The sequence below is a fragment of the Lissotriton helveticus genome, chromosome 7 (assembly GCF_964261635.1).
Source record: "Lissotriton helveticus chromosome 7, aLisHel1.1, whole genome shotgun sequence".
In the NCBI taxonomy this organism is placed as follows: Eukaryota; Metazoa; Chordata; class Amphibia; order Caudata; family Salamandridae; genus Lissotriton; species Lissotriton helveticus.
This window is the reverse complement of record NC_136068.1, coordinates 1,364,634,918-1,364,662,675: the sequence shown is the minus strand read 5'-3', so window position 1 is coordinate 1,364,662,675 and position 27,758 is coordinate 1,364,634,918. Positions and strand designations below refer to the sequence as shown.

General features: G+C 41.5%; 1 protein-coding gene across 2 annotated transcripts in view; it reads left to right on the top strand.

The window, feature by feature from the left end:
• The window catches only part of ARHGAP44 (Rho GTPase activating protein 44), a 607,050-nt gene that overhangs the window by 370,375 nt on the left and 208,917 nt on the right, over positions 1 to 27,758 (top strand). For both annotated transcript variants that reach the window (XM_078650855.1, XM_078650856.1), the window contains exons 3-4: positions 15 to 119; positions 10,784 to 10,860. In XM_078650855.1, the coding sequence (XP_078506981.1) occupies positions 15 to 119; positions 10,784 to 10,860 (182 nt within the window). The remainder of the gene's footprint in view (positions 1 to 14; positions 120 to 10,783; positions 10,861 to 27,758) is intronic.

Below are 27,758 nucleotides of genomic sequence, written 5' to 3'. Positions count from 1 at the left end.
TTTACTCCTAACAGGTAGAGAAACGGTTGGAGCTCGTCAAGCAAGTCACCCACAGCACACACAAGAAGCTGACGGCATGCCTGCAGGGACATCAAGGGCTGGAGGCCGACAAGAGATCGGTAAGTGCCTGACAGAGTTTGAGGGGTTATGGTCTGTGAGGAAGTGAATCCTCCGCAGTTATGAAATTGATAGTTTGTATACAGTCAGTCAGTCAAACACTTTTATTTCGGTTAGAAACCATAAAAAGGCATATTACATACAGTGCTATTTATACATGGTAATAAAAAATGTTAAAATACATCATAGGATCACCATACAAAATTTCCAAGTTAAAAAAGGGTTAAAAAAGGGAGGTGCAAAAATAAATATCTCGAAAGTGCTATAACAAGTTTGTATACTTAAAATTGAAATACGAACTGACAACAGCCCCATGGGCCGGTTGGGTGGGATTCTACAGACGACCACGAGGGAAAATTAGATAAATAATTAATTTACCCTCTTCGTCGTCTGTCGAAATCCCCCCACCCCCACCTGGCCCCATTGCTCTTACCTGTACGGGTCGCAGCTGACTGGCAGGCTGCATTTTGCAATGCATAGAAGTGCTGCACTGTTTGCTAAGCCCTCAGACTTACAGGCAAATAGCATTCACTTAAATTGTGACAAACAACGTGGCTCCTAACTCAGGAGGGAAGTTAACCGTAGAGCGGGGGAGGAGTGGGGAGGCACACATGGCAGCGGTGGCACAGGGGGGAACACCGACCACAAAGGCTGGGCTCAGGGTGGACTACAAACACTGGGTCTGCGATAACTGATACGAGGAAGATCAACCAGGAATACACAGGGGCGCAGCGCAAAATATTGGAATTATTGGGGACCGAAAGTGGTAACTACTAGTTGGTTTGAATGTTCTAGGTTATACAATAATAAAAGAAAAACTAGACCTCTATGATTCGTATTGCGATGCAGACACGCCCATAGGGGTGACAGTGACCTGCCGCCGCGCCCCAGGGATGGCGGCTAAACGGCTGTGTATCGAGTCGAACAACATGCATACTAATACGATGGCGGCCGGCCCCGGGGTTGTAGGCCAAAAGCTGTGTAAAGTGATTGAATGAGCAATAAAGGTCTTGGGAAAAAAAAAAAAATTGTGACAAACAAACTCATTCAAGATTAATAAACAAATAGTCCCCTTATTATCCAGAAGCAACCCCAAACTTTCTCTCAGTAGAGCGATAGTCTTGTTGGAGAAACCATTATCACCTATTGTGGTACAGCTAGTAAAGGTAGTATTCTATCAATGACCTCCTGAGGTCCACCTCCCCGAGCCCTGTCTCAGGATCCATATCATAGACAGCAGCAATTTTCCCAGTCTGAATTATTTATTTAAGGGGGTGAATATAAAACAGCATTGACCTAAAAGAAGAGCCCCTTAAAGTCAAATGGAAATAGTACATTATCTACAAAGGAAGTGGATATGACAATGCAACTGCTTGCCTTATGTACACATTTCTGATAACAAATGCACTTTCTTTCCAGCTATATTGGATAGCCGCATGGTCTCACTGTTGATTTTTGTCTCAAAGGATTCTGTGCCAAATTAAAATAATAACATTTCTCCCAGACTTTTTATTCTGAGCAAAACCAAGCTAAATGGTTGACCTGCACACCCTAACTCAAGCAACCATTTACATACAGCATGTCCCTCATTTGCAGTAGCGAAGAGGATTTCAGTTAACATGACTATACTCCATTCAAGACATCAATGACTGGCACATGTGCAAAGTTTTAGTGCCATATCTTTGATGACATCTCTGCTCATTGACTATTTTCCACAGCTCTTGTCTCAATATGTTCCCTGCAAGGCAGGTAGCCAGATGAGTAAAACTGGAACAGCAGGATGAAGACAGGCATGGAATTCCTCTTACACCATAGCCTTCAGGACACACATCCATGCAGAAGATTAATGAAAAACATCTGAGACATGATCATACCCATCCCAGCCAGCTGCTGTCCAACACGAAACAATATTTATAAAACAAGTACACAAGAGAGATATTTCTTTCTCTAACTAAACACAACGACTCGCATAATTTTAACCCCTTCCGTGCTCCCGTCGGACGACAGGAGCACTACCTCGCTGGTGCTGTCGTCGGCCGACGGAGCCCCGCCCACACTTTAGAATGCCTGCACCGCAGCAAAAAAACCGCCGCGTTAAGGCTTTAACTCTGGCCTAGGAGAGTCCCACAAGTGTAAAGAATGCACAGACCTCAGAAGCACTGTTCGGCAATACAGAAAAGAGAAGAACGCTAAAAGTGTGAGTGACATAATGTCAGGTGAGGGAGGTCAATCCATCCTAGTATTTTTACTTTTGGAACTGTCAGTGAAATCCAGCCTGCCATTTATGTGAGCCAGTGTGTACACCAAGGGCCTCATCCTCAAGAAAATGATGCAGAGAGGCACCAAAGCCATTTTGCTGTGCCGTGCTGCATCATTTTCAAAGCACAGAGATGCATCATACTAACAACAATGCGACCCATCCCTGTGCTTTCCCCTGTACTGGCGCACAATTGGCTGCCATGCACCAGCGCTGGCACCCTTGAGTCATTTTGCAAGGTTGCCTGCGCTGCAAAGATGATTGTTTTTTGTGCAGGAAGGACACCTTCGTGCTCAAAAACAATAATTAATGGCATTTTCCGCTTTCTATGCGTGCTAAAGAATGCGGCATGCATAGAAAGAGGAAACAATGAGGAGAAATAAAAGAATTTCTCCTGGATGCGCCATTCGAGGCGTAGGATTCTGATGCATTCCTAGTTTTGCAAAATGTTGTAAATCTGAGCATGCGTCAAGTTCCAAGGATGTTGCATGGAAATACCCACTGCAACACCCATGGAATGCCCCTTTCACACAGAGTAATGCGTGAAAGGGCCCCATATTTACAAGGACATGAAAAGTCATGCAGGGTGACTTTATGTGGCCTTCTAAATACGGCAAGCCCACTTTGCAACTGGTGTTTGTAAAGAAAGTGGCGCACAGGCGGTGCAATCAGCTAATTTAGCAGTGGCGGTGGGTCCATTGGGGGCGTTGGGGCGTTGCCCCACTAGTCACCGTCGTTACTTCGCGCATTTATTAAGTATGTGCAGTGCAGTGATTGAAAAATAAATGATCCTAAGAAGCGCACTCACAGTCTGCGTGCGTGCGTCAATGAGAGCCAGCTGCCTGTACCAGGACAAGCAGAATCGGACATCGCAGAATGGTGTGGGGGCGGGGCTGCGAGAGTGAGTGACAGCGCCAGCTGAGCAGAAATAGGAGCGCAGCAGGCAGCACAGTGTGTGCGCATTTTGGACTAGTCCTTTTTTACGACTGGCCCACGCATGCGCACACGCGGTAGTCCCTTCCCCCCTCCTCCTCCCCTCTAGCTGGCAGACAGGCAGAGACCTGGGGACCCGGGTCTCACATGGGCAGTATTCACCCTGCTCGTTATCCAATCCTGGCGCAGTGGCACTGTTAAGCTGTGCCAGGATTGGCTGAGTAAATACACTGCGCAGAGTTCAGCACTGGTGCCGAGCGTGGGTGGTGCAGAAGTCGGACCCATTCAGAAGACGGCGCGGGACGGTAAGTTTTTTAATTTATATATATTTTTTCACTAAACCTCTCCCGCCAAGACCCCCCCCCCCCACGTCCCCCCCGCGCGGCGCGACGACCCCAGTTCAACCCCCCCACCCACCTGTAATGCCGGCCGGCGACCGTGACTGTGAAAGAGGTTGTCAAGAAGTTATTAGTCACGACATGTGAAGTCCCAGCCTCGCTGCAGCCTGTCAGGCTTTCTGCCCCCGCCTTTATTTCAAAACTTATGTGAGGAAAGGCAGCACGCGGGTTCGGTTACCACGGCAGCTTTGGTTGAGAGGGCGCTGCTGGCTCTGGGGTATTTTTGACATTTCTGGGACAGGGGATGCTGTGGGGCGCCTTGTAATGCCACAAGCCTCTAAGTAATGCAATTTATTCAACGTGCTTATTATATTCGTCCTCGTTTTCTTTACCTCTTTGTTCTTGCACTTCTCCTCTTAATAAATGGTTTACCATTTTCTTTACATTGTGGATTCAGTTTTTTTATGCTTTTTATTTGTGCCTTCCCTTCCCTCTTTGGCTCCCCATGTCACTGTTCCTCTCCCCAGTCCTTCTGTGCTGCTCTGCTGTGTCTCCTTCTCTCCTGCCTCGTCTTCCCTGAGTACCTTCCAGTTTTCGTTTCTTTTGTCAGCTCCCAAACTACGCAGTGACCTTCCCCTCCGAGATTTACACCTTTTTGGTGATTTTTAATGAAAATGGTGAAGGGGCATCTTGTTTTGCGCGCACTTCAGATTCATCACACGCTGGTGTCACCTGTTGTAGTTTCCAATGGAGTGTGCCCTTGCCTTGTAGGGTTCACAAACGTAAAGCACTTTCATTTACTCATTTAACCTAAACACACAACATTAACTATATTATAGCGGGTGCGTGTACAGTAAGAACACGCAGCAAAGGCGAAGGAAGCGTATTGGCCCACTTCCGTCCATGTCATCATGCTAAGCAGGTTTCTTTTCTTTACTTGTGGTCACATGGTAAGAATCCACCCTCGATCACTAGATCACCGTGAAGCATCATAGATGATACATTGATGTATATGTAGTGCGCCGGTCACCCTGAGCAGTATTTGGCACTGCAATAACAGCTGTTATTGCTACCCTAATCAATGTTAATGATTTTACCGGCCTAAGCATGATGAAGGGCTTAGTAGACCTGTCAGAATTCTAATCTATAATCATGTCAAACACAGATCCTACTGCCGTAGCGGTGCATCCATTGGGGCATAATATCCTCCAACTCAATCGGTGCTAAAATCACAGGTTTAATCTAATCCGACAGGACTGTTCAGGCACAGTCCTTCCAAGGTCGAAAATGAGCAGAACTGACTTTGGTACTGCAATCAAAACTTATATTTCGTCAGTTTGTGTTCTGCAAAGGTGCACTAATCACTCCTTATTTAGAGCATATTTTGCCGTTTAAGGTGTGTTGGACTGGCTGACTGACAAAACGGCATGGATTCTATAATATTATCAAGGTAAGGTCTTTGATAGGCGCACAGTGCAACTGGAACTGAAAACAGCCCTAAACGGACAGTGAATCCAACAAGCATTAAAAAGTCATTGTTAAAATCATATTGCAAATATGTCAACTTGGTATCGTTTTTATGGTTGCAGTGTGAGTTCATTTTGCATATATAAGCTGGTGTGTGTTTTAATTTGTGGATTGTTTTTTAGGAACAAAAAAACATTTCTAGTGAAAGTGGTAATTGCTATTCTCAGTATCTGAAAAAGAGGTCTCTTCCTTATTAATGCATGAAGGTATTAGGAGATTTCACTTCATCAGTTACAGCACAGCCGATATTTCCCCTAGTTAGTGGAGCTTGGGTAAACAGTGCGCCTGCACTTAAGGATTAAGCAGGTGGTTACACACAATCTTATCCAGGACTCGGTTTTACTGAAGTGGCAGTGCAGAAATCTGTAATCTGTGGTTTGGTCCCTTAGGGAGCACTTATTCTGTACGTTTTTTTCTGCTCAGAATCCTCTGTCAGGAGAAATATTAACCCTTCAGAGTCTAAAACTTTTTCCAGAACTTCTACGACAAGTGTACTCCGCCGTTTGTGAGAAAATCAAAATGCAGTATTTGTAGAAATATATTATTTTAGATACATGTGCACCTAAATTACACTTTACAATTCACTTCTAGGTAGCTTATTTATAAATAAAGGTTATTATTTTGCCAGGAAATGAATAGACGCCTAGCCATCGCTCAACAAACTCATAATATTGTTCTAATAAAAATAAGCTCTGCTGTGTGAAAAAAAGAATATGTAGGGTGGCATAAAACCTTAGCGCTTATAGTGTTAGGGAGTTCTCCCTTAGGGTGCGCACTTGGGGGTGTCGCAGAGCTCATGAAATATCTTTGGAATAAAAGAACTTCGCTTTTGGGTTTTTTCAAACTAAACTTACAATTCTATCCATTTTATTTCAGTACTACATCCCACTCTCCATGTTTTAGCAATCCCACCTTAAGAGGATGGCGTGTTGGAATGGGCTAGAACTGAAATAGATAACAGAGTGAGGTATTGAACTTGCTTACACAATCTACTGCCCTGCCCAGGGAAAAACAGGCAGAACAAACTAAGAAGCCTGTAGGCCATTAGTGACTTGAAGATATTGTTCTGTTTGACAAACAGCCGATTGACTGGGTAGAACTGGAGGAAAGATGATAATTTTACAAGCAAACCAAGAGGTAATATACACAGAAGAGAAATATCTTTTGTGATCTTAATGTTGTAGCAGTTCAAATTTGTGATAATTACCAATATCCATAAGCATCAGAGAAGCATTATGTGTGGGAAGTGCTAGCAAGGATTAGGAGTGTAACGCTGGCCCCTGCAGCACTGGTGGTGCATTGGGGGAGCCAAACCTTTCGGAGGGCCCCCAATCCTTCATAGGTCCCCGGTTTAGCCCACGGTCAATGAATATCTGTGAGACCTATGGGAGACTCAGATACCCCTTATTACCTTCTATAGGGGTGCCCATCATGTTGGTTTACACGGCTAGCAAGGATCCTAAGAACTGTGCGCCCAGAAACAAACTCCCCACCCCTCATGCTTCTTGGGCGCCCAGTGTTCATGTGGGTCACATTTTCTGGTGCCTTTCTCCACCGACTGAACCCTCCAACTCCACCCCACTCTAAATAACTCACACACAGGCGTGCAGCTTCCTCGTCACAGCTCACCATAACCAAGGTGGACTCTATAATATCTCAGCAGCCTGTGACCTAGGCAACCATTCCACCGCACCTGTGACTTACTACCAGGTGTGACCAGTATGGCATTGACAGATTCATTTCCTTTGCCCCTGGTCACTCCTTCTAGATCTCCTGGTAGTAGTCACCCTGCTCATACCACTCTTGGGTGTACAATCCATAGTTGTGGTGGGTCTATTTTCATTCCTCGGTGTCTTCGTCTAGTCCTTTGGATTATTTGATCATCACTCTTCTAACAACACAAATATCTCCTCCTTTCCACAAATCACCTCCTAACTTTATTCACAGAGATCTTCTCCTTTCCACAAATCACCTTCCAGCAGCTACCTATGTTATATGACCTCTCTTTATTAATGTAATAACTACACTTTCACAATTGCTTTATTAACCTTCCTGCTTTCTCAAATTTGCTTGAAAATGCACCATTTTCCACTCTTTTTCTCAAAATTTTCTCGGGGGGACATTCCCCCCTAACCCCCCTCAGGTTGTTCTCGCTCGCTCGCTACGGTGCTGTATGCCAAGCCTTTTACGCCCCACCACTTTCAAATGTCACCAGCCGCCACTGTAATTTAGAGCCTGAAGGTTGGCAGCGCCACTGATAGCATTAAACTAAGTTGAGTAAGACCTGCTGGGCAAAGGTTATTGTGAAAAAATAAATAAAAACAGCAACTCTAGTGTGCATGCTTTGTATGGCAGTCCCAGTGAGGGAAATGAGTGGCTGTCGCCTCACCCTAAATAGAGCAGGTTAAGCACCAGTGTACTGTGGTGGTCCTGTGGCAGTTGGGCCTCTAGATCAAGGGTTTATGATGGCAGAGCCCACTGAGCCTCTGCCAGTGTAACCTCAGTGCTTCCCATGATGCTAAATAGAGTGCGGGTACCACAAATTTGATGAGGCGGGAGCACTGCCTGTTTACAGCAGTGCTCGTGTTCTGCGAAACACTGAATGATGACCTAATTCTTACTGTTGCAGAAGAGTGTATCTCTAGTCTAGTGCGTGGTTCTCTGATCAAAGCGCCAGGATGCCCTCTGGGTGACAGGCTTGCGCTCTATAAGTATATTAAATAAATAAATTAAATAAATAAATAAGAGTTCTGTATACAACTGTGGTCCACGGTGAACATATTAGCCTATAGGTATGCGTCAGGTGGCCACTTTGATGACACTTATGGGCTGTGGAAGTCCTCCTTGATAAGGAAGTTGATATACTTGGTGGGATATTCAATGGGCAGGGAGATCACCAAGGTCAGATCTTGCAGAGCAATTAGAATAGTGACTGTTCCTATTAAGCGCAGGACAATTTCTGAGCGCCAGGTGTGCCTGGATCTAAGGTGACAATAGCTCTAGAGATATTGGCAAACAACAGGGCACGTATGAAAAAAATATATCATGACAGTTGAGTCATCTCAACACCCACTGGTTGAAGGCAGTGTAGTGGTATCTGATACCAGGCAATTATGGGCACCTCGAGGAGATGTGATGGAATTTACAAGACTTTTCTGGAAAGGTTATATGAAAACAGGGTTTTGGAGAACTTTGCCTTTTTAGGTCGCATTTCAACGTCGTCCAGTCTTCTTCTATATAACAAAATAATTGTATTTGTTGCAAAATTGTCAATAGTGAGCAAACTTCATATGCTTACACGGGAAAGAAATGGTGTGTTTTTAAAGTGTCTACCCTCTAAAGTCCAACATTTAGATTAAACATGAACTAAAATGATGGGACTTACTTGCCCAATAGGGTCAAATGGTTTACTTATGCAAACAAAATCAAAACAAATGGTAAAATGTGTAATTAGAAAAGAAAAGAAAAAGTACAACAGTTACATCAACGTGATGTAAAAGTGGAATTATGGCATAAACACAGACATTTATGTACTTGCAAGTCTGTAAATTCTCTTTCGCTGGTATTTGCCCTGCTATGCAGTGTTCAGAATCTTGTTCAAAGGGTGGTCACCTGCACAAATAAGTTACTAGGAAACTTGGGGCGAACCGGAAATTGAATCAGACTCTTGAGCATCCATGGTTTGCATCAGGCATTTCCACCTCTTTCCTGAATGGCGTGTAAGGTGCACACCAGCGAATAAATATTTCCCCAAGCTCGGATGCAGTTGTTGGAATATATGATTCAATTTCTTGGCTGCTTTATTGGGAGATGTGGACACCGGCTGTGTTTTTTTGGCTTTGAACAAATTCAAAATGAGACAGGAGAGAAGTTGACTCTGCTTGGGGTCAAATTCCCACAGAAAGCTAAATCTCGGTTGATGGAACTGAGACAGAGTTCCTCCCAAAGCAAGTGCATGTCTGGCAAAGGCCCATGCATAACTTGTGCCTGACTCTCTTCCAGTCCCCACTGCCTCCTAATAATTCTATACTGTTTGAAAATATAAGATTCCTCTTTAGGCCATAAAACCTTCTTGAAAATCTTCTCCAAATGAACTCCACAGACAAAACAGTGATGTCATTATTTTAAAACATTTTCACAAACTATATTATGCCGAAAACATCTGAATAAAAATGAGATTATTAACACATATGCCATGAAATGCTTCCAAACGTTGTCATTAGACATGCAAAATCCCATACAATGTTACCAGTTTATGAAATGACGCAAGGACACCGACCAAGGGATGTCAGCAACAGATGCATAAGACCATGACAAATTAAATGTCTCAAAGATTGTATAACCACAATTTCCTCGCATGAAATGGCAACGGAGCATGGAATTTCCACCAAATCCCTGAAGGTGCAATAATGGAAAGTAAACCCAACATAACAAGATATGCTACAAGTTACAACCAGTGCCAAGGGAATGGAACATCCATAAAAGTCCATTAGCTCATGAATGCCCATGTCATAATAATAGCAGATAAATAACACATGACACAATCAGACATGAAATGCATTCATAAAGTAAATGTATCCATTAAATATCAACTGCCCATAAAATAATCATCACCCGCCAACATTGATGAAATGCACGCATCATATGGCATCGGTCATAAATTGCCTTATATATTCCTCAATGCCCCTTTGAGTGTGATTCCCCTTCCAGTGACATAGTTAGCAACATGTGCATTGTGGCAACCCACCATGCAAAGTCTAAGCCAATGACTAAGGAGCAGGAGGATTGCATACAGGAGACTCATTATGGATCTCACAGGTAAGAACCTGCAGCTGCCCCAGTAAGCTTGAAGTATTTTCTAAGCCTAATTGCTAATTTGGATTCCAGCATCATCTCTTACGTTGATGCTTGCTAAAATTAACACAGTACTACATAGGATCTCTCCTAGCTGTACGTCAATGCACATGGAAATGCTTTTACGGATAAACCTCAGGAGAAAAGTCGTTACAGATAAATAGCATTCTAGAGAAACCACTGAAGTGAAAATTTACAATATAGTAATTCATGAAAAAGAACATACATTTAGAAGTATTTATGTCAGGATTAGTTGAACCAAGAGTACATTTATTAAATTATTTAAATCTGCTACAAAAGGATTACGGAGAGGTATAAATTTAAGGGATAAGGGTAGGATTAGGCTTCCAGGTTAAATACAAAGGCATTAACTTCCAGCGATCGTGAGGTTGTCATCTTGATATTTCTTGGTCTCAAGGCTTGAGGGCTTTTCAAGTCAGTAATGAGGATAAACATCTCCACTGTGCTTTAATCACGAGTCTGTGTAACAAGAATGATAAGGGTGTGATTGCATTGAACTGAAGTACAGTAGAAAACAGAGTATTACAAAGTAAATATTTGAGTGTCATGACGATGTTACAAAATATTATTCCTGAATTCCATTACATCCAGTGTAGTGAACAGTGACAAATGTCTGCTTAACTGTAAGTATTATTCTTCTTTTCCAGTTTTTGTCTTGGTCCGGCGTCATTGCTTCTTTTAGTGTAACTATTCTTTCCCTTCATTTTCAGTCTTGAATGAAATTCTTTTTTTTCAGAAAAAGCTGCCTTTGACCACTTTGGCCCAGTGTCTTATGGAAGGTTCCACTATCCTTGGAGATGACTCTCTGCTTGGGTAAGACTCAATATACACATCATTTGTGTAGTGGGAGCTGTATGACTAGAAGCAATATGTCAGAGTCTATTGTGGGTTGAGAGATGAATACAAGAAATACATAGTTGGCCAATAAATTTGACAGTGAGTAGCTGGTATATGATTCTTGATTTATCTACAGATTAGCCATTACTGTTACTCAGTCTGTCACGAGAGCTGATTTTTGAGGGTCTGCAGAAAAAAAAGAATATATACAAATTTGACAAAATACATTTAGGCAACACAGTTCCATTTTCTCCTATTCCAGAACTCAGCTGAAGATAGTCAATAGAGTACAGTTATAGGTGTAAGGATTCACTGTCCATCCCAACAGGTCCGGTTTCATTTTCCTGCAAACCTAAAAAAAACTATTTTATAGCAAACCGAATTTAACTGAAAGTCAGAGTATCATTAGGTCAATGAAAGAGTTGGATAATGAACCTTTGGAGTCTATGGGCCAAATAAGGTCCTCTTTAATTTTGCACTGCATTGTTCTGTTCTTTTCCTCCCATGGCATCCCTTGTGCATCCTGGCTACCCTTGAGTTCATCTGCTCTTTTTCTTTTGGAGAAGCAGATAAACGTTAAACAACTGATCACTTATACACCGAGAAGTTGGTTCACTTCGGAAGTACTCGCTTGGGCTTATATTTTTTGCAGTATATGGCCTGCAGAGGTTGTCCAAATGTGTCTTTTGAACAACGCTCTGGCTACAAAATCTTCAGCCTTGAATACATGACTCTGGTTCCAGTTGAGTCTAGACTGGATATTCTGTTTTCCACCTTTCTTCCCATCAGGCTATACACCTAGAAATGGGTTTCCATTTCCATTTCACATTATAGAGGAAATTTGAGATGGCCATCAAAGACCTGCTGTGCAAGATCCAAATCTTGACAGTTGTTTTAGGCCCATCAGCACAGCATGAGTTCCAATGTCAATCAATTCCGAGTGTTAGCTCAAGCTATTACTAAGATTTAAGGTGGCATCAAAATCCTGCAATAAGAAAAAACATTCTAATTTTCCACTGTGGGGGCAAACCCTGCTGCTGCTCCTAGCAATAGAGATATAGAGTCAGCTAGAGTGAATCCTGGCAGGTTGTCTCCTGATCAAAGACTGACAACAGCACCTGCGGCAGGAAGTTGGGTTACTGCTTTAGTCTCACCGTAAAAGTATGCCGGGCCTTCATTGCTCAATATAAATTACATTTTATGTTGTGGCCTCATAATTTAATAACTCAGTTGTTGGGGGGCGTCGTCTGGCCATGCAGGAAGATGGCCGCCTGACTGAGAGGCTCCGCCAAGGGACGGACCCCTGCCAAGCCTCCTGCCCTCACCTGGTCGTTTGGATCCTGCCTTTCGGATTCTGTTGCAAGCGGAGTACTTGCTGGGCCCAGAGGTGGTTTTTCGAGGTCCAGCGATGCTGCTCTGCCTCTCTTCCGGCATGTCGGCGAGGAGCCTGTTTGATTTGGAGCGCGCACCGTGACCTGCGCGTTAATACAGCCGCGCCTCTCCTCAGGGTAAACCGCGCCTCCTTCAACTCTAGGGCCGGGCTTCATCATACTCAAGGCCATGCCCCCTCAGACGACAAGGCCGCGCTCCTCAGCCTACGGAGCACACGCTGAGCTTAACATTGTATATTTCCTAATACACGACGCCTTCCTTTCAACATATTCTCCAGTGGATTTGCAGCTTAGTAAAAGACTTCCTTGAGCATTCTTTCCACACGACGACTTTCACCTCCTGGAGGTCATTTGCAGTATTTTATACAGGATTTTCTGGTCTGCCTATTGTAATTTTGGATCCTTAACTGTGCTGTGTGCTACTCAGTGTGTTGATGACATGTACACGCGGTATACTATTACGTTCATGCGGTTTAACATTTCGCAGGCGGGCTCATAAGTCCTGTTCACATTTTTCATATTTCAGCCTGTTCTCTCATTATGCCTTCAAGAACTTTATGACTTTCATCCACAGTCATTGTTTCCTGTACCACTACTGCAAGCTCATGTTATTCTGTGAGTATTCCTGAGTGTATGATATTTCTACTCTCTCATGCGCTACCTCCTTATTTGAGAAGCGCTTTGTCTTCAGATTCCATGTGTCCTTTCTCAATATGTACAACTACTCTCTCACTGTTACATTGCTCATTTATTGCTGTATTCACTTACCGTGTTTATATGTTTTGTTTCTGAGGTAGTTTTGACATTAATTGTATGCTGTTCATGTTGGTCATTTACTGAGTGCACACATTTTATTGCCTCCTTGTTACTTAATGCATCTCTGGTTTCATCATTGCCTCATATTTCTATATTCACTCTATTCACTACTGTAGACCGCCACTACAACGGGGTGCGGACATGTCTAATAATAGGAATGGTGGCCGGGGCCTAAACAAACTCTTTTTACTGAAGTGGTTAAACAACCCTCTACTTCGACAGTTAAAGGCAATGGCTCTGCGTCACCTCCTTCCTCGCAGGTTACATCACCTCAGAGCGGCAAATCACTATCTGACACTATGGACCGCATTTTACAGGAACTCTCTGGGGTTAACCGACGGCTGGAGGGTCTACATATTGCCATGAGTTCATTGACTACAGAAACTAAGTCTATTAGGGCAGAACTCACTACTTTTCACACACGGATTGACGTCATTGACTCTAAAATAATGAATATAGAAGGCCGGCTGGATTCTGTTCAGGGTTCAGATCAAGACCTACTCTTTCTACACAGTAAGATCATCGATTTGGAAGATCGCAGTCGTAGAGACAACATCCGTTTTTTTGGTTTTCCAGAAAATATTGAAAAACAAGATATGAAGTCCTTTCTTTGTGATGCTCTTCCCACTTTGACTGGTATTTCTTTTACTCCTCCTCTTGAGATCCAACGTGCTCATAGACTGGGTCCACCACGTTCTGGGCCTTCTGCAAGACCCAGACCAACTATTGCTTGTTTTCTTCGGCATGAGCAAACCAGACAGATTTTATCACTGGCCCGTACACATGGCCCCTTTTTGTTTCAAGGTCATACCATCCATATGGCTGCAGACTTCTCTAAAGAAACGAATGAACGGCGGAAGGCGTTTCTTTCCATGGGGCCACAGTTACGTCAAATGGACATCAAGTATGGGTTATTTGAGCCTGCACGTTTTCGAATTACCAGAAATGGAGAGTCCAAAGACTTTTATGATCCTGCACTTCTACAGCAGTTTCTGGACGATATCAAGTCCGATGATATGGAAACCCAGTCTTCTTCGCATGCCGAACGTTCTCAGTCCAAGTCCTCATCTACGAATATACCAACGTCTCATTTGTATACCTCCCCTGATTCTAGACAACGCGGAAGAGATCCCACTCGCCTGCCTCGCTCTCAAGATGACAGGGAATCGGTTCTACACTCTGTCTACTCTCTTACTAACACGCAGCACAGAGACAAGTCTAGGTCGCCTCTTAAGACGCCTTATGATGCTGATTGAAGGCTTATAGCAGTGTTTGTTGATCATGTTATTGCTACCTGCTTCGCCCACTGCAACTTTAATGCATGGTATAATAAGGTTCCTTCTACTTCATGTTTTTATATGTTGCTTCATGCTCTATTGTTATTCTCTATTCGCTACTACTAAGTGATTTTCAGTTTGAAGTTGTTTCATCACTTTCAAGTTTGGCTTATTATGTATTATAAGGTTATTATCTTTCCCACATTTATTACCTGTTCCGCTTTGGCATGATGTCTATATGTTTTATTGCTCTCTTTGCTTAAAGTATTTTCGTCATTTTCTTTTGTTTCTCTTCTATTGTATGACTTTCTGTTTTTTTCCTCCTCTTTTTCTACCTACTATCTCTGTACCTCCTTTTATGTGATATTGTTGGTTTGGTTCCCCCCTTGTTCTTGTTCTTTAGTATTTCCCTCACTCTATTTTTTCATAATCTATTTTGTGGTATATCATGTTTTTTATTTAGTCAGCTGTGTTTTCTCTTTTTCTTATCCTATTTTTCTCGTCTCGGTTCAATTCTACTGTCGCGTTTTCTTCTTGTGGTGTGATCACTTTGGTTCTCTGTTTCGTATTATGGTCTATGTCTCCTCGTTCTTCTATGTTTATATACTGGATGTTTGGCATCCTCACAGTATTTTTCTGATCGCAGACTTTCCTCAAAGTTATTCCCTCTCCTATGGCGATCCCTTTTCCAATGCATTCTTTTCCCTATGATGTTGTGCTTGCTGCTACCCATGACATTCTTTATTTCCTTCATTGGACATTTCGCTTTGGATGGTTACATGTATTTTTGTTTTTTAACATGGGTTCTGATATTTTCTTCTGCTTCTATTCTCATGCATTATCATTTATACTTTCTATTTCCTTTCTTTCCACTCTTCTTTATAATAGTGTGGATTTCTCTTCCTCTCATTTACCTTTCATATCTATTTCACTCTATCTTTCACACCTCTTCTCTTATATACTATGTTTCCTTTTACTTCATTTCCCTTGCTTTCATTATTCTCTTATTGTATGGTTCTTATATCATAATGCTAATAATTCTTTCTCCTTTATTGATTATGATACGATACATTGCTCTATCTGTCTCACACTTTTTCTCTTTTGTATCTTGTCCTCCTTTTGCTTCATCCTTCTTACTTTTATTTACTCTCCTCATGTTCTTCTCATGTAATATTTAGGTTGTAGGGGGGTTTTGATGTCTTGATTACTCTTCTCATTACATTTCGTGACAGTCTCTTGTAGGGGACGAAAAGGAGTTGGTTCCAATTTTGATGATGATATTTTATTATATTGTGCTTTATGTATCTCATGTTACCATTTATCCTCTAGATCCCCACTCTTCTTTGCTTGAAGGGGGTCCGGCCTCCCTTGGCGTTGCTCTAAGTGCGCCCAGACCCGCAGTTAACAGTCCAGGTTGCTTTTCTCTTCTACTTTTCTTACTCATTTTTCTTTTTCCTTTTCTTTCTCCTTTTTCCCTTCTCCTTTTCCCTAATCACTTTTTCTAACCTTTATATACTCGTTTGTTTTCGGTATCCCAGAGTAGCATTTCTCTTTTTTTTTTTTTGTCTCTGCTTTTCCTCACTTCTTGTTCACTCAAATTCTATTATCATGCCTTCTACCCATCCATTGTCTGTGATTTCTTGGAATGTTCATGGCCTCACCCATTACATAAAACGTAAGAAAGTTCTTTCCTATTTACATTCTAAGCATGCGGATGTTGCTCTATTGTAGGAGACTCATTTGGACGATATTGAGTCTAGTAAGCTTGGCAGGGACTGGGTTGGTAAAGTCATCCATAGTTCAGTCTCTAAACCTGATCCCACCAATCCTAACCCTATTCGTAAATGCGGAGTGGCCATCCTTTTTCGGAAGTCACTTCCTTTCACAATTCTAAAGTCATGGTCTGACCCGGAAGGTCGGTATGTATTTGTTAAATTGAATCTTGGCAATTCCTTCATCTGTCTTGGTTCTGTATACGCTCCGCTAGGCTCCAAAAAGCAATTTTTTTCTTCGACTTAATCGTCTTCTTACGGAAATAAATGCTTCTCAATTTCTCATTGGTGGTGATTGGAATTTGGCACCGGATCCTGCTCTTGACAGAGCAGGTTGCATTGACACTGTCAGCGCCTCGGACAGAGCCATCTTATGTGACATTCTTGCGGACATTGGTCTTGTTGACCACTGGAGACTAAGTCACCCACAGGATAAAGAATACACTTTTTTTTCTTCTACTCACGGTACGTTTTCGCGCCTTGACTACTGTCTTCTTTCGCAACATTCAGTCCGATTGGTTACTGATTCCAAGATTTTAGAGGCAGCTATATCTGATCACTCCCCTGTTCTTTTGTCTCTAGATTTGGGTCTTATGAGTCCGGGGTGCAAATAGTGGCGTTTGAATATCAACAAAATTAAAACGCCAGCGGGTAAACTTCTTTTGCAATCCCACTTACGTGATTATCTTCTCAATAATGAAGATTCGGTTTCCTCTAAAAGAATGGTTTGGGCAGCTGCTAAGGCAACCATCTGAGGTCAACTTATACGGGACGCTGCTCTTTATAATAAAAAGAATGCTGCCAAACAAATTGATCTGGAAAAGGATATTCTCTCTCAATTATATATTTCGAAACCAACTCTCCAAAACCGAAAGTTATTAGAACAGGCGCGCATGTCCCTCAATACTCTTTTTACTTCTAAAGCGGAACATGCCTTACAAAAGATGAAAGGTCGTCACTATGAACAAGGGGAGAAAGCTGGTCGGTTATTGGCTGCGCAGCTGCGTCAAAGAGAGGCCGCTATGGTGATTCCAGCAATCAAATCAAGTGGTGGTGATATCCTTACTCGGCCACAAGAGATAGTTGAGGAATTTGCCTCATTTTATAGATCTCTCTACTCCCCAAGCACTCAGGTAGATACGCTAGCGATGTCTACATTTCTATATAAAGTACATCTTCCATGACTCTCTGATGATGGCAGGGCTCTACTTGAGGGAACTATCACGAAGGAGGAGATTTCATCATCTGTATCTGCCTTACCGTATCATAAAGCTCCAGGAGATGATGGTTTTCCTCCTGAATTTTTTTAATGGACTGGTCAGAGTATGATTGATACTCTCCATGCTGCCTTTGGGGAAGCCGTGGAGGAGTCTTCTCTTGGTTCTATCTCTAACAACGCCATCATAGTGGTTTTGCCAAAACCTGGCAAGGATCCTCTATTGTGTTGTAGTTATCGTCCTATATCTCTCTTAAACTCTGATGTTAAGATTCTTGCTAGCATTCTCGCATCACGACTCCGCAAGGTTTTACCTTCTTTAATCCATAACTCCCAAGTAGGTTTTGTTCCCGGTCGTTCCTCTCGAAATCACTTACATACTCTCTCACATCCCCTATGGTCCGCTAAGCATCTTGCCGATGATGCCCTACTTCTTTCTTTGGATGCTGAAAAAGCATTTGACCGCATTGAATGGGAATACCTTTTTACCATAATGCAAAGATTTGGGTTAGGCGATCAGTTCATAGCTAAAGTGCGACTACTTTATGATAGTCCATCTGCTCAAGTTAACTGTGGAGGTTTTCTTTCTACTCCATTTCCTATCCGGCGGGGTACCCGTCAAGGTTGTCCACTCTCCCCTCTTCTTTTCCTTTTGGCTATGGAACCACTGGCTGCTGCAATTCGTCAATCGGCTGCTGTGGTAGGCGTTCCTCTTCCAATTGGTCATTCAAAAATTTATTTATATGCAGATGATGTTCTTCTCACACTTACTGATCTTCCCCGCTCTCTCCCTGCTCTCCTCCGTGTCATTGATGATTTTTCTTCTTTCTCTGGCTATAAGATAAACTGGGATAAGAGCGAAGCCTTACCTATGTCCATTGGTACTACAAAGGATGCAATCTCTGGTTTTCTATTTCATTGGCAACCTTCTCGGCTTAAATACTTAGGGATACTCCTCAATAGGGGATTGGATAACGTTGTCACGGACAATTTAACTCCTTTAATTGCGCAAATGCAAAGAGACTTCGATAAATGGAAGGCCCTGGGTTTATCCCTTTGGGGACGGGTTCAGGCTATTAAGATGGTCACCTTACCACGTTTTCTTTATGTTCTGGGTATGCTCCCTTTGACTATTCCTCTGGCTACTCTTCGGTCCATTGATTCAAAAATTAAACTTTTTATATGGGATACAGCTAAACCACGTCTCACCTTAGCCAAATTAAAATCCCACCAATTGTAGGGAGGTTTGGGTCTTCCCTCTATCAAGCATTACTCCCTTGCCCTTCATCTTTCCCATCTTTCTTTCTTTTTACCTAAGTCTAAAGACATCCCTCAATGGGTTCCACTTGAACGCCACTTATTGGCTTCTGTCCTGGTTTGTCCCTTTTATATGGCAAGGGTTCCAGTTCTCTTGATCCCAAAAATCCTATATTATCTGCTATGTATAAGTCTTGGCAAAGAAGTCATCGTATCCTTAAATCTAACTCGCGGCTTCATTTTAATGCTCCTATATGGTCTAACTCGGCTACTCTGGTTCGAGGTCGCACTGTGTCCTGGCCTCTGTGGCAGGAAGCTGGTATTCATTCCATGGAACAACTGTTCCATGGTGACAATTTTAAATCCTTTTCCCAATTCAGTGAGGAATTCCATCTACCGCCCACACAATCCTGTAAATATTCCCATCTTCAACAAGCTATCACAAAACATCTAGGTTCCCCACCTGAGCTGATGTCCGCTTCTACTATTTTATCTTACCTGTATTTATGGGGAACTTTTAGGGGTGTCACCTCTGGTCTTTATAAGACTTTCCTACATCCTCTATTTTCGCAACCCCTTTCAAAACCTCTTCAATTGAAATGGCAATCACGCCTATCTGTGACATGCTCAGATACTCAGTGGGATCTCATTTTGGAAGGATTACATAAGGGTGTTCGAGAAGCTCGCCTTAAATTTTGTATTTTTAAAATTCTCCATGAATGGCACTGGTCCCGGTCAAATTACATCATGCTAAGTTACTTTCGCATTCTTTGTGTTGGAGATGTTCTGCTTCCGGTTGTGATATAACGCACATTCTTTGTGAGTGCCCTCGTACTAGATCATTTTGGCTTTTTGTACGAAAGACTCTGGCTCATTCTATGTCATTGCCTTTGCCCTTCACCTCTGCAAATATAATTTTACATGACTTTCGTGGCCTTTCAAAGTTTACTAAACCACAGACTCGTCTCCTCCATACTGCTCTAGCCACGGCAAAAATGTGTATATTGCGTCATTGGAAGTCTTCATTATCTCCTTCTCAGGAGGAGTGGTTGGTGGCAATGGTACAAACAGCTTCTTACGAAGGTATAATCTATAATTTGCAGGATCAAGCTTCCCTCTTCCTCCAAGTTTGGTCCCCATTCCTGGAAACCACAGTGGATAATGACTCTGCCTCTACTTCTTCTTCTACGCCTGCTCTTCCTTCTTAATTCCACCTTCTTCGTAACATGCTCACTCTCTTTTACTCCTCTCTCCTACGCTTCTTCTCATTCTTCTTGCTTCCATCTCCCTTCACAATTAGTTTTGTTACTCTGGGGCTCCTCTTCTCTCTCTTTCTCCTTTCTTTTTCTTTTCTTCTTTTCTTCTTTTTATCCCTATTTTTGCCCTATGAATTCTAGAGGATTGGTTGTTTTATGCCTCCTTTGCTATATTTTATGAATTGTTTCCTCATTTATGCAGTGTTTTATTTTTTCCTCTGTATATGTATCTGCATTTGTGCTTTATCTAAAATTTTCCTAATAAAAAATTTCAACACAAAAAAATAACTCATTTGTTGAATGTCCCCTTTATGTTATTGTATTTGATGAATGATGAATTGGCTCACTCATCTAATTCATTAAGTAAATCCATTTTCAATAGTTTTGACCAGTTGCTGCAGTGATTCATAACAGTATTATGCTATGGCCAGAGACTTCAACTCACATGGGTCTACTTAGATTATGGCAAGGAAGTAAATACCTCATTACATGAATTAGCCAGTTCTAGCAACTTCAGATAGAAGCAAGCTGGACAAATGAATCAGCAGCTGCTGCCTTTTCCAATGCTCTTAGAGAGAAGTTAAAATACATCTTGTATTTGCTGTGAATTGACCCACAGAGATAACTTTGCAAATTTATGAACAGCAAAAATTCCTGAAGCTATGAAAGAAGATGGGCACCCAGGAACTTGTTGCCTTTAAATTCTTCAGAGAAGAATCAGAATGGCACAGGATCTGTGGAGCCAATGCAGACTGGATCATTACGGTGTCCTCCTTCTAAAGAGGAAAAGGAGAAATGAAGACCAGAAGTACTTTGCTTAGAATATATCCAGTAGGTTATCTTGTGAAGCAAAGCAATGCCTCCAGCGTTTGGGAAACAGGAAAAGCTCGTATCTGATCAGCTAATCCAGGGTGGGCTCAGGTCAATTAGAAGAATGTGCTACTAATAAAAGACATTTAATTGTAGAAGTTATGCCAGCGATTCCAACAAGACCCTTACAAACAATGGCATTGATTGACAGTGGAGGTACAGAGTACTTTTGGAATTAGACATTTCATTCCCTGCCTAGTATTTGACTGCAAAGAAAGGAAGGATTTGGGGTTATTAAACACATATATTGAACTTCAATAGCATCAGGAAATGTGATTTGGCGACACAAGAAGTGATTGTGGTTACAGAAGAGGGTAATGTAGAAACCTGCATATTTAACCAATGCCCTCGCAAAAATGGTCATGTTATGCATGACTTGGCTTTATTGTTATACCCTGCACATAGTAATAATTAGATGAACACAATTATCAAAGTTTTGCCAAGAGCAAACTATTGTTTTCCTCGTCCTGGTCTGCGCCACACACGGACAGTAAAGCCTTTAGCTGTTTCGAAATGTATCTGATTTGGAAAATACAATACCAACATTTTCTGGATGTCTTTAGTTAGAAGAGAGCTGAAACCCTGCTGCCACATCAGAGGTGAGATTGCACCATAAACTTGATCCCTGGGGCAAAAAATCATCATGGCAGAATCTAGTCCCTCACTGTGAAAGAAGCACTGAATGTGTTATCTGGATGAGAACGTAAAGAAAGGATTCTTAAAACGTTACAAGAATCACCACACCAGAGACATCTTCAGGGAGGGTTTTTACTGCAAAAGAACAGCCTTTACATTCCAGTAGAAGATCCACAGCAATGATTAATTTCCCTGATGCATGACACAATTGCAGCTGATCACCCTTGCCCTAGGAAAACAAGGGAATTGGCAGAATGCACTTCTTGGTGTCCATGAATACAAAAGACCATTGAACAATACTTCCAGACCTATATTGCGTGTGCACAAACTAAAACCTTCCATAGAATACTAGCTGGTCTAATACACTTCCTCCCTGTGCCCAGTCAACCTTGGTCCGAATTTCAATGGGTTTGTGTCAATTTGCCTCCCTCACAATGTCTGACTATGATACAAGTGGCAGTAGGCTCTTTTCTTAAAATGGCTTATTTTATTCCTTTTGGAAATCTGTCAACAGCTTCTTGATTGGCTAAGGTGTTTTTAGGGAGCTAACCAGGTTCAGTGGTTACCATAGCTCATCATTATGTATAGGAGGGCACAGTTTATGTTTAAACTTTGGAATAAAATGTTGACTAAACTGGATACCATTAATTGCAAATCAACTAGACACCACCCCCAGGCAGATGATCAGGGAGAGTAAATCAGACATTGTAACAATATCTTCATTGTTTTTTTTATGAGCTTCCCGCATCAGAGGGTGGTGTGGCTTCATAATGCTGAATTTTCCTACAACTATTCAATACACACAAATATATGTTAATCCATGTTTTACGGTACTAATGAAATTCATTCCAGAATCTGTCCATCGCCCTTTTAAACTACATATATTCCCCTTTGCCGCTCTTTTTGCAACATATTCAGGAATGTCGTAAAACAACTGTGGCATGGTTAGAGAAGGCGCAGAACGCGCTACACATTAAATGTACACTCTTCTGCTTTTTCAAAAATAAATTTTAGTGTTTTTTCACAACAGTAGTTTCCAACAATTACAAAATAAACACAACTTATATTCAATTTGACTCAAACATGTTATGATAACTCAATATTCAAAAACTTCATAATCAGTTTGTTTTCCAATTATAACATTTCATCTGTGTATGCCCAATGCATTTCGAGCTGTAGGCAGCTCTTCGTCGGGGGCCTGTGGAAAAATGATGCAAAAAACAATACTATCACTCGAGAGTCTTTGAAGCACAAAAAATGTTAGTAAATAGTGAAGTGGAGCTAATCACTACAAACAACGAAAAAGCCTTCACCTTCACCTTAGTGCACGTGTACAAAACGCTAGGAAAGCAACTTACTACTATCGCGCTCCTCAAGCGCTAAATCATTCTGTAAAAACAAAAATCAGAACATATCCACTGAACTCAAGTGTCTACCAGGATGGCTGGAACAAAATCCAAACTCTTATAAATCAGTCCGGTTAACTCAAGCAACGAGTTACCTTGTCTTCGATTCCACTAATCACCAAAATGTGTTCACCGCGTTCCTGTTTTCAACCTGCAAAAATAACGGAGAAACCCATGTCTATAAAACGGGCAACTGGCTAACCCTGATCAAAGTCGCTGACACCGCTGCTGCAGCGCAGCACGCTCACCTCCTCAAAATTCCTCTGCACGTCTTCTCTAAGCTCCTCGCAGTTGAAACCCTCTCGCGTTCTCTTCTCAAAACAGTGGATGCGAGACCACAAACCTCGCCGGCTCTAAAACACACGCTTCGTCAAACAACATAGAAGACGGACTGCCATCTAAACTTCCACCTTCTAAACCGCGCCATCTTATAATGGTGAAACTACCCATCGGAGTGAAGGAAAGTTAGTGAAAATAAAAAATATCAGAATAAATGATAAATAGAGACTCGAAATAAAACACAATGTGCCTCAAAATGCTAGAGAATACATACAAATACAATATGATATTGTCAGTTACAAGCAGCATACTATGGTACATGAACAAAGTCTAAAGAACTTATAAAAAACATGAAAAATCTATTTTTTCATTGAGTCCTTTAGGTTCTTGTGTCAATAAAAATTTAATCCAGTGAATTTCTCTCTGGAGGAGGGATCTGGTGAGATCAACCCCCTCGTATAGTTTAACTACCTCTAGGATGGAATACCTTATCTGGGCGATGCTATGATTATTCTCATTCCAGTGTCTGGCTAAATTACTTTTGGTGTTTTTGTTCCTGATTGTACTTTTGTGCTCTGAAATTCTGGTTTTCAGTTTCCTTTCTGTTTTGCCTGTATAAATTTTGCCACATGGACATTTGATGTAGTAGATTACATTTTTTGTATTACAATCTCCATTGTAAAGTAATTTTATTTCTTTACCAGTTTGTGGATGGTTAAGTGTATTTCCTACAATAACATTGGAGCAATGTACACAGTTCTGGCACTTCTTCATGCCTCTGTTGATTTCTTCAGTTGCCCTGACTGGAGTCATGAGTAACTCTTTCAGATTTTTTGAGCGCTTGTAGGCAAAGATGGGTGTATTGTTGAATATTCCATTGAAATCAACTTCATTCTTCAAGAGAGTCCAATGTTTGTTTATTATGGTTTTCAGCTTATTTGATGTTGTAGAGAATTTAGATACGAACACTTGTCTATTTTGCAGTTTCTTGGGTTTTTGAATCAATAGATTCTCTCTGCTGCAGGCTTTGATGCGATCTTCAGCTTTTTTTAATACTTCCTCTGGGTATCCTCTATCTTTGTAGCGTTGGTGTTGTACGTCAAGATTCCTTATACATTCATCATCTTCAGAGCAAATCCTCTTGATTCTCATGTACTGAGATACCGGGAGGTTATCCTTCAAGTGTTGGGTGTGGAAACTTTGGTATAAAAGTGAGTTGTTGACATCAGTCTGTTTTCTGTATATGGTGGTAGAAATTTGTTGTTCATCAATTTTAACTAGTACATCCAAGAACGGGAGTTCTTTTTCACTTATGGCATGCGTGAATTCAATGTGTTCAGAGCATAAGTTTAACCTTTCTATCTCTCGTTCCAAGTTTTGTCTCGTTCCTGACCATATCAGAAAAATATCGTCAATAAACCTCCTATACAAGGTTGTGTGATCTTTCCAATTTTTGTTGTTGTGCATATGATCTGCCTCGAATTTAGCCATGAAGGTGTTGGCATATGCCGGAGCCCCGGCAAATCCCATGGATGTTCCATGCTGTTGAAGAAAAAAATCAGAGGACCATTTAAAATAGCTGTGATATAAACAAAAATGTAGTAACTCCAAAATAAACACTTTGTTAGCTCTTACTGCATTCTGTTGTAGCAAAGCCCATTCTACGGCTTCCAACCCAGCAAGGTGGGGAATTGAAGTGTACAATGACTTGACGTCAATGGTACACAGAAGTATAGGACTTGTTATTTTCACGTTTTTTAGCGTCACTAGAAAATCATTAGTGTCTTTAGTATACGATGACCATCGTTGGACAAATGGTTGTAAAAATGTATCGATATACTGACCGAGTGGTTCAAAAATAGTGCCACACCCGGTCACAATCGGACGCATGGGGGGGTCTAAAAGATTTTTATGCACCTTGGGGAGCATGTAGAGTGATGGTTTCCTGGGATTAGTCACAGTTAAAAATTGTTTAGTGGTGGCAGTTATGTGGCCTAGATCCACAGCTTTAGTAAGGATTTCAGTAAGAGTTTGTTGCAATTCATCTGTAGGATCTCTGTCCAGTTTCAAATAGGTCATGGTATCTTCTACATGTTCGTTCACTTTTCTGTAGTACATTATCTTGTCCATAACGACTATGGCGCCTCCTTTATCAGCTTTCTGTATATGAATATTTGGATTTTCTTGCAGACCCTTTATAATCGATCTATCATAAATCGAGAAATTTTTCCTTTTTGACTTTTTCAAATTCATACTCTCCATTTCATTAAGAACAGAATTTTCAAAGGCATCTAAAATCTTATGGGTGACTGGAGCTTGAAATTTTGATTTCGGCTTGAACTCCAGGAGTTCCGGTTCTTCTTTCGCCATTTGTTCAGGTACTACATTAGTGAAGAAATGTCTCAGTTTGAGGACCCTCATGAATTTAAAAAATGCAATCTCATTTTCCAGGTTGTTGGTATCATATGTTGGAACAAATCCTAGCCCCTTGTTCAAAATTCTCATTTCATCCTTTGTCAATTTGGTCTGTGAGATGTTTAAAACCAGGTTCACTTCGTGCTTCTTGTTCTGGCTCCTTGTCCCTCCTCTCCTTGTTTTGATTGTTTTTTCGGTTGCTTCCCTGGTGGTTGGCTTGTGTCCACTACCTGGGATAAAAAAGGCTGGCTTGTGGAAGTGGATTTAGTAGCTTCAGTTGATGTTTGACCAATGCTTGTCTCTGCAATTTGGGTTTGAGCTGCCGGTCTTTTTGTACTCAATTCACTGTCAGAAACTAAACTTTCTTCTGAGGTCCAGCCATCCTGGTAGACACTTGAGTTCAGTGGATATGTTCTGATTTTTGTTTTTACAGAATGATTTAGCGCTTGAGGAGCGCGATAGTAGTAAGTTGCTTTCCTAGCGTTTTGTACACGTGCACTAAGGTGAAGGTGAAGGCTTTTTCGTTGTTTGTAGTGATTAGCTCCACTTCACTATTTACTAACATTTTTTGTGCTTCAAAGACTCTCGAGTGATAGTATTGTTTTTTGCATCATTTTTCCACAGGCCCCCGACGAAGAGCTGCCTACAGCTCGAAATGCATTGGGCATACACAGATGAAATGTTATAATTGGAAAACAAACTGATTATGAAGTTTTTGAATATTGAGTTATCATAACATGTTTGAGTCAAACTGAATATAAGTTGTGTTTATTTTGTAATTGTTGGAAACTACTGTTGTGAAAAAACACTAAAATTTATTTTTGAAAAAGCAGAAGAGTGTACATTTAATGTGTAGCGCGTTCTGCGCTTGAGCAACAGTGCGCTAAGGTTAAGTGTTATTCACACTTAAGATAAGGTTGTCTAAGTTTTTTGGCACGTGATAGGGCAGACGTGCTACCTTAGCTGCACGCTTTGAGGTAAAAAAAGTTGAAATAGCAACATAAGTTCAAGGAAGCATTATAAGTAGAGAGTGAGTGCTCCTCTAATCACACGAAGTAACATGGTTAGAGAAGGAACAACTGGATCAGAAAAGATTTGCAGACATAGATAGCGACATTGAAGCGGGGACATATCATGTGGCTATCATCAAATTCATTGAACATATTAAACAGTCATCCAAAATTCACTCCTCATTTTTGAGTCCCTTTCAAAGCGTTGCGGAGGGTGGCAGTAACAGCACTATGGTTACAGCTTCCTCATAATTACTGTTTGTGCCCTTTTGTACGTTTCCCTGGTTAAACCACCGTACTAACAGGGACAGCACCCTCTTCCAGTGGTATTGGTTGAGGGACAAGCTAATTTTGAGATAGATTCCATATTATATTCTTGAATCAGGAAAGGATAATTGCAATATGTTGTCGGATTTAAATGGCTGAACAGCCCAGAAAAATCCGGGGAGCCTACCTCATTGATACATGCTTCTAAACTAAAGAGTTCAATCATAGATTCCCCAGCAAACTTTGAATAACTTCCCAGCAGAGGGGATGTTTATGGGCAAGCAGAACTGAAAGGATTCACTGTCCATCATGACAGATCTAGCTTTATTCTCTTGCCAACCTGAGGAACAAGTTAAGAGTGAAATGCATTGTTCGGAATGCCAGAGTAGTGTCAAGTCAATAGCAGAGGTGGTGAACGGGTCTTTGGAGGGTGGGGCACAAATTAAGGGTGGGATGGAGAATATACAGGACCATGGAGGATGTAGCACAGGAGAGATGTTGTAAGTTTCCTGCTTAATATTTCTGTTCACACTCTTCTTTGCTTTCTTCAGCTTTATTTTGTTTTGTCCGTTGGTCATTTAGTTTGTCTACTTGTACATTGTTATTTCTTACCCTTTTGTATGGCAGTGTTCTGTTTTGCTTCTTCTGTGTAGTTGGGTTGTATCCTAGTTATCCTTGCGGTCATCAGTATCTTTTCTGTTGGAGAAGCTGTTAAAACCTTCAACATCCGGTCATACTTTAATGTGAGGAGGTGGTTACGTTCAGAAGTCCTCTTATGATCTATTATGTTTTGCAGTTTATGGCCAGCAGAAGTTAACCAGTTCAGCCCTTTGATTTAATGGTGTAACTGCACACCATACATCCGCAGCCATGAATACAAGATTCGAGCTCCACTCAACTCAAGTCTGGATCTTCTGTTTTCCACCCTTTCCCCTCCCTTCCGCTCTGGTTATTCACTTGGAAATGGGATTGGTTCCATTTGCATCTAAAAGTTGGAAGACCTGAT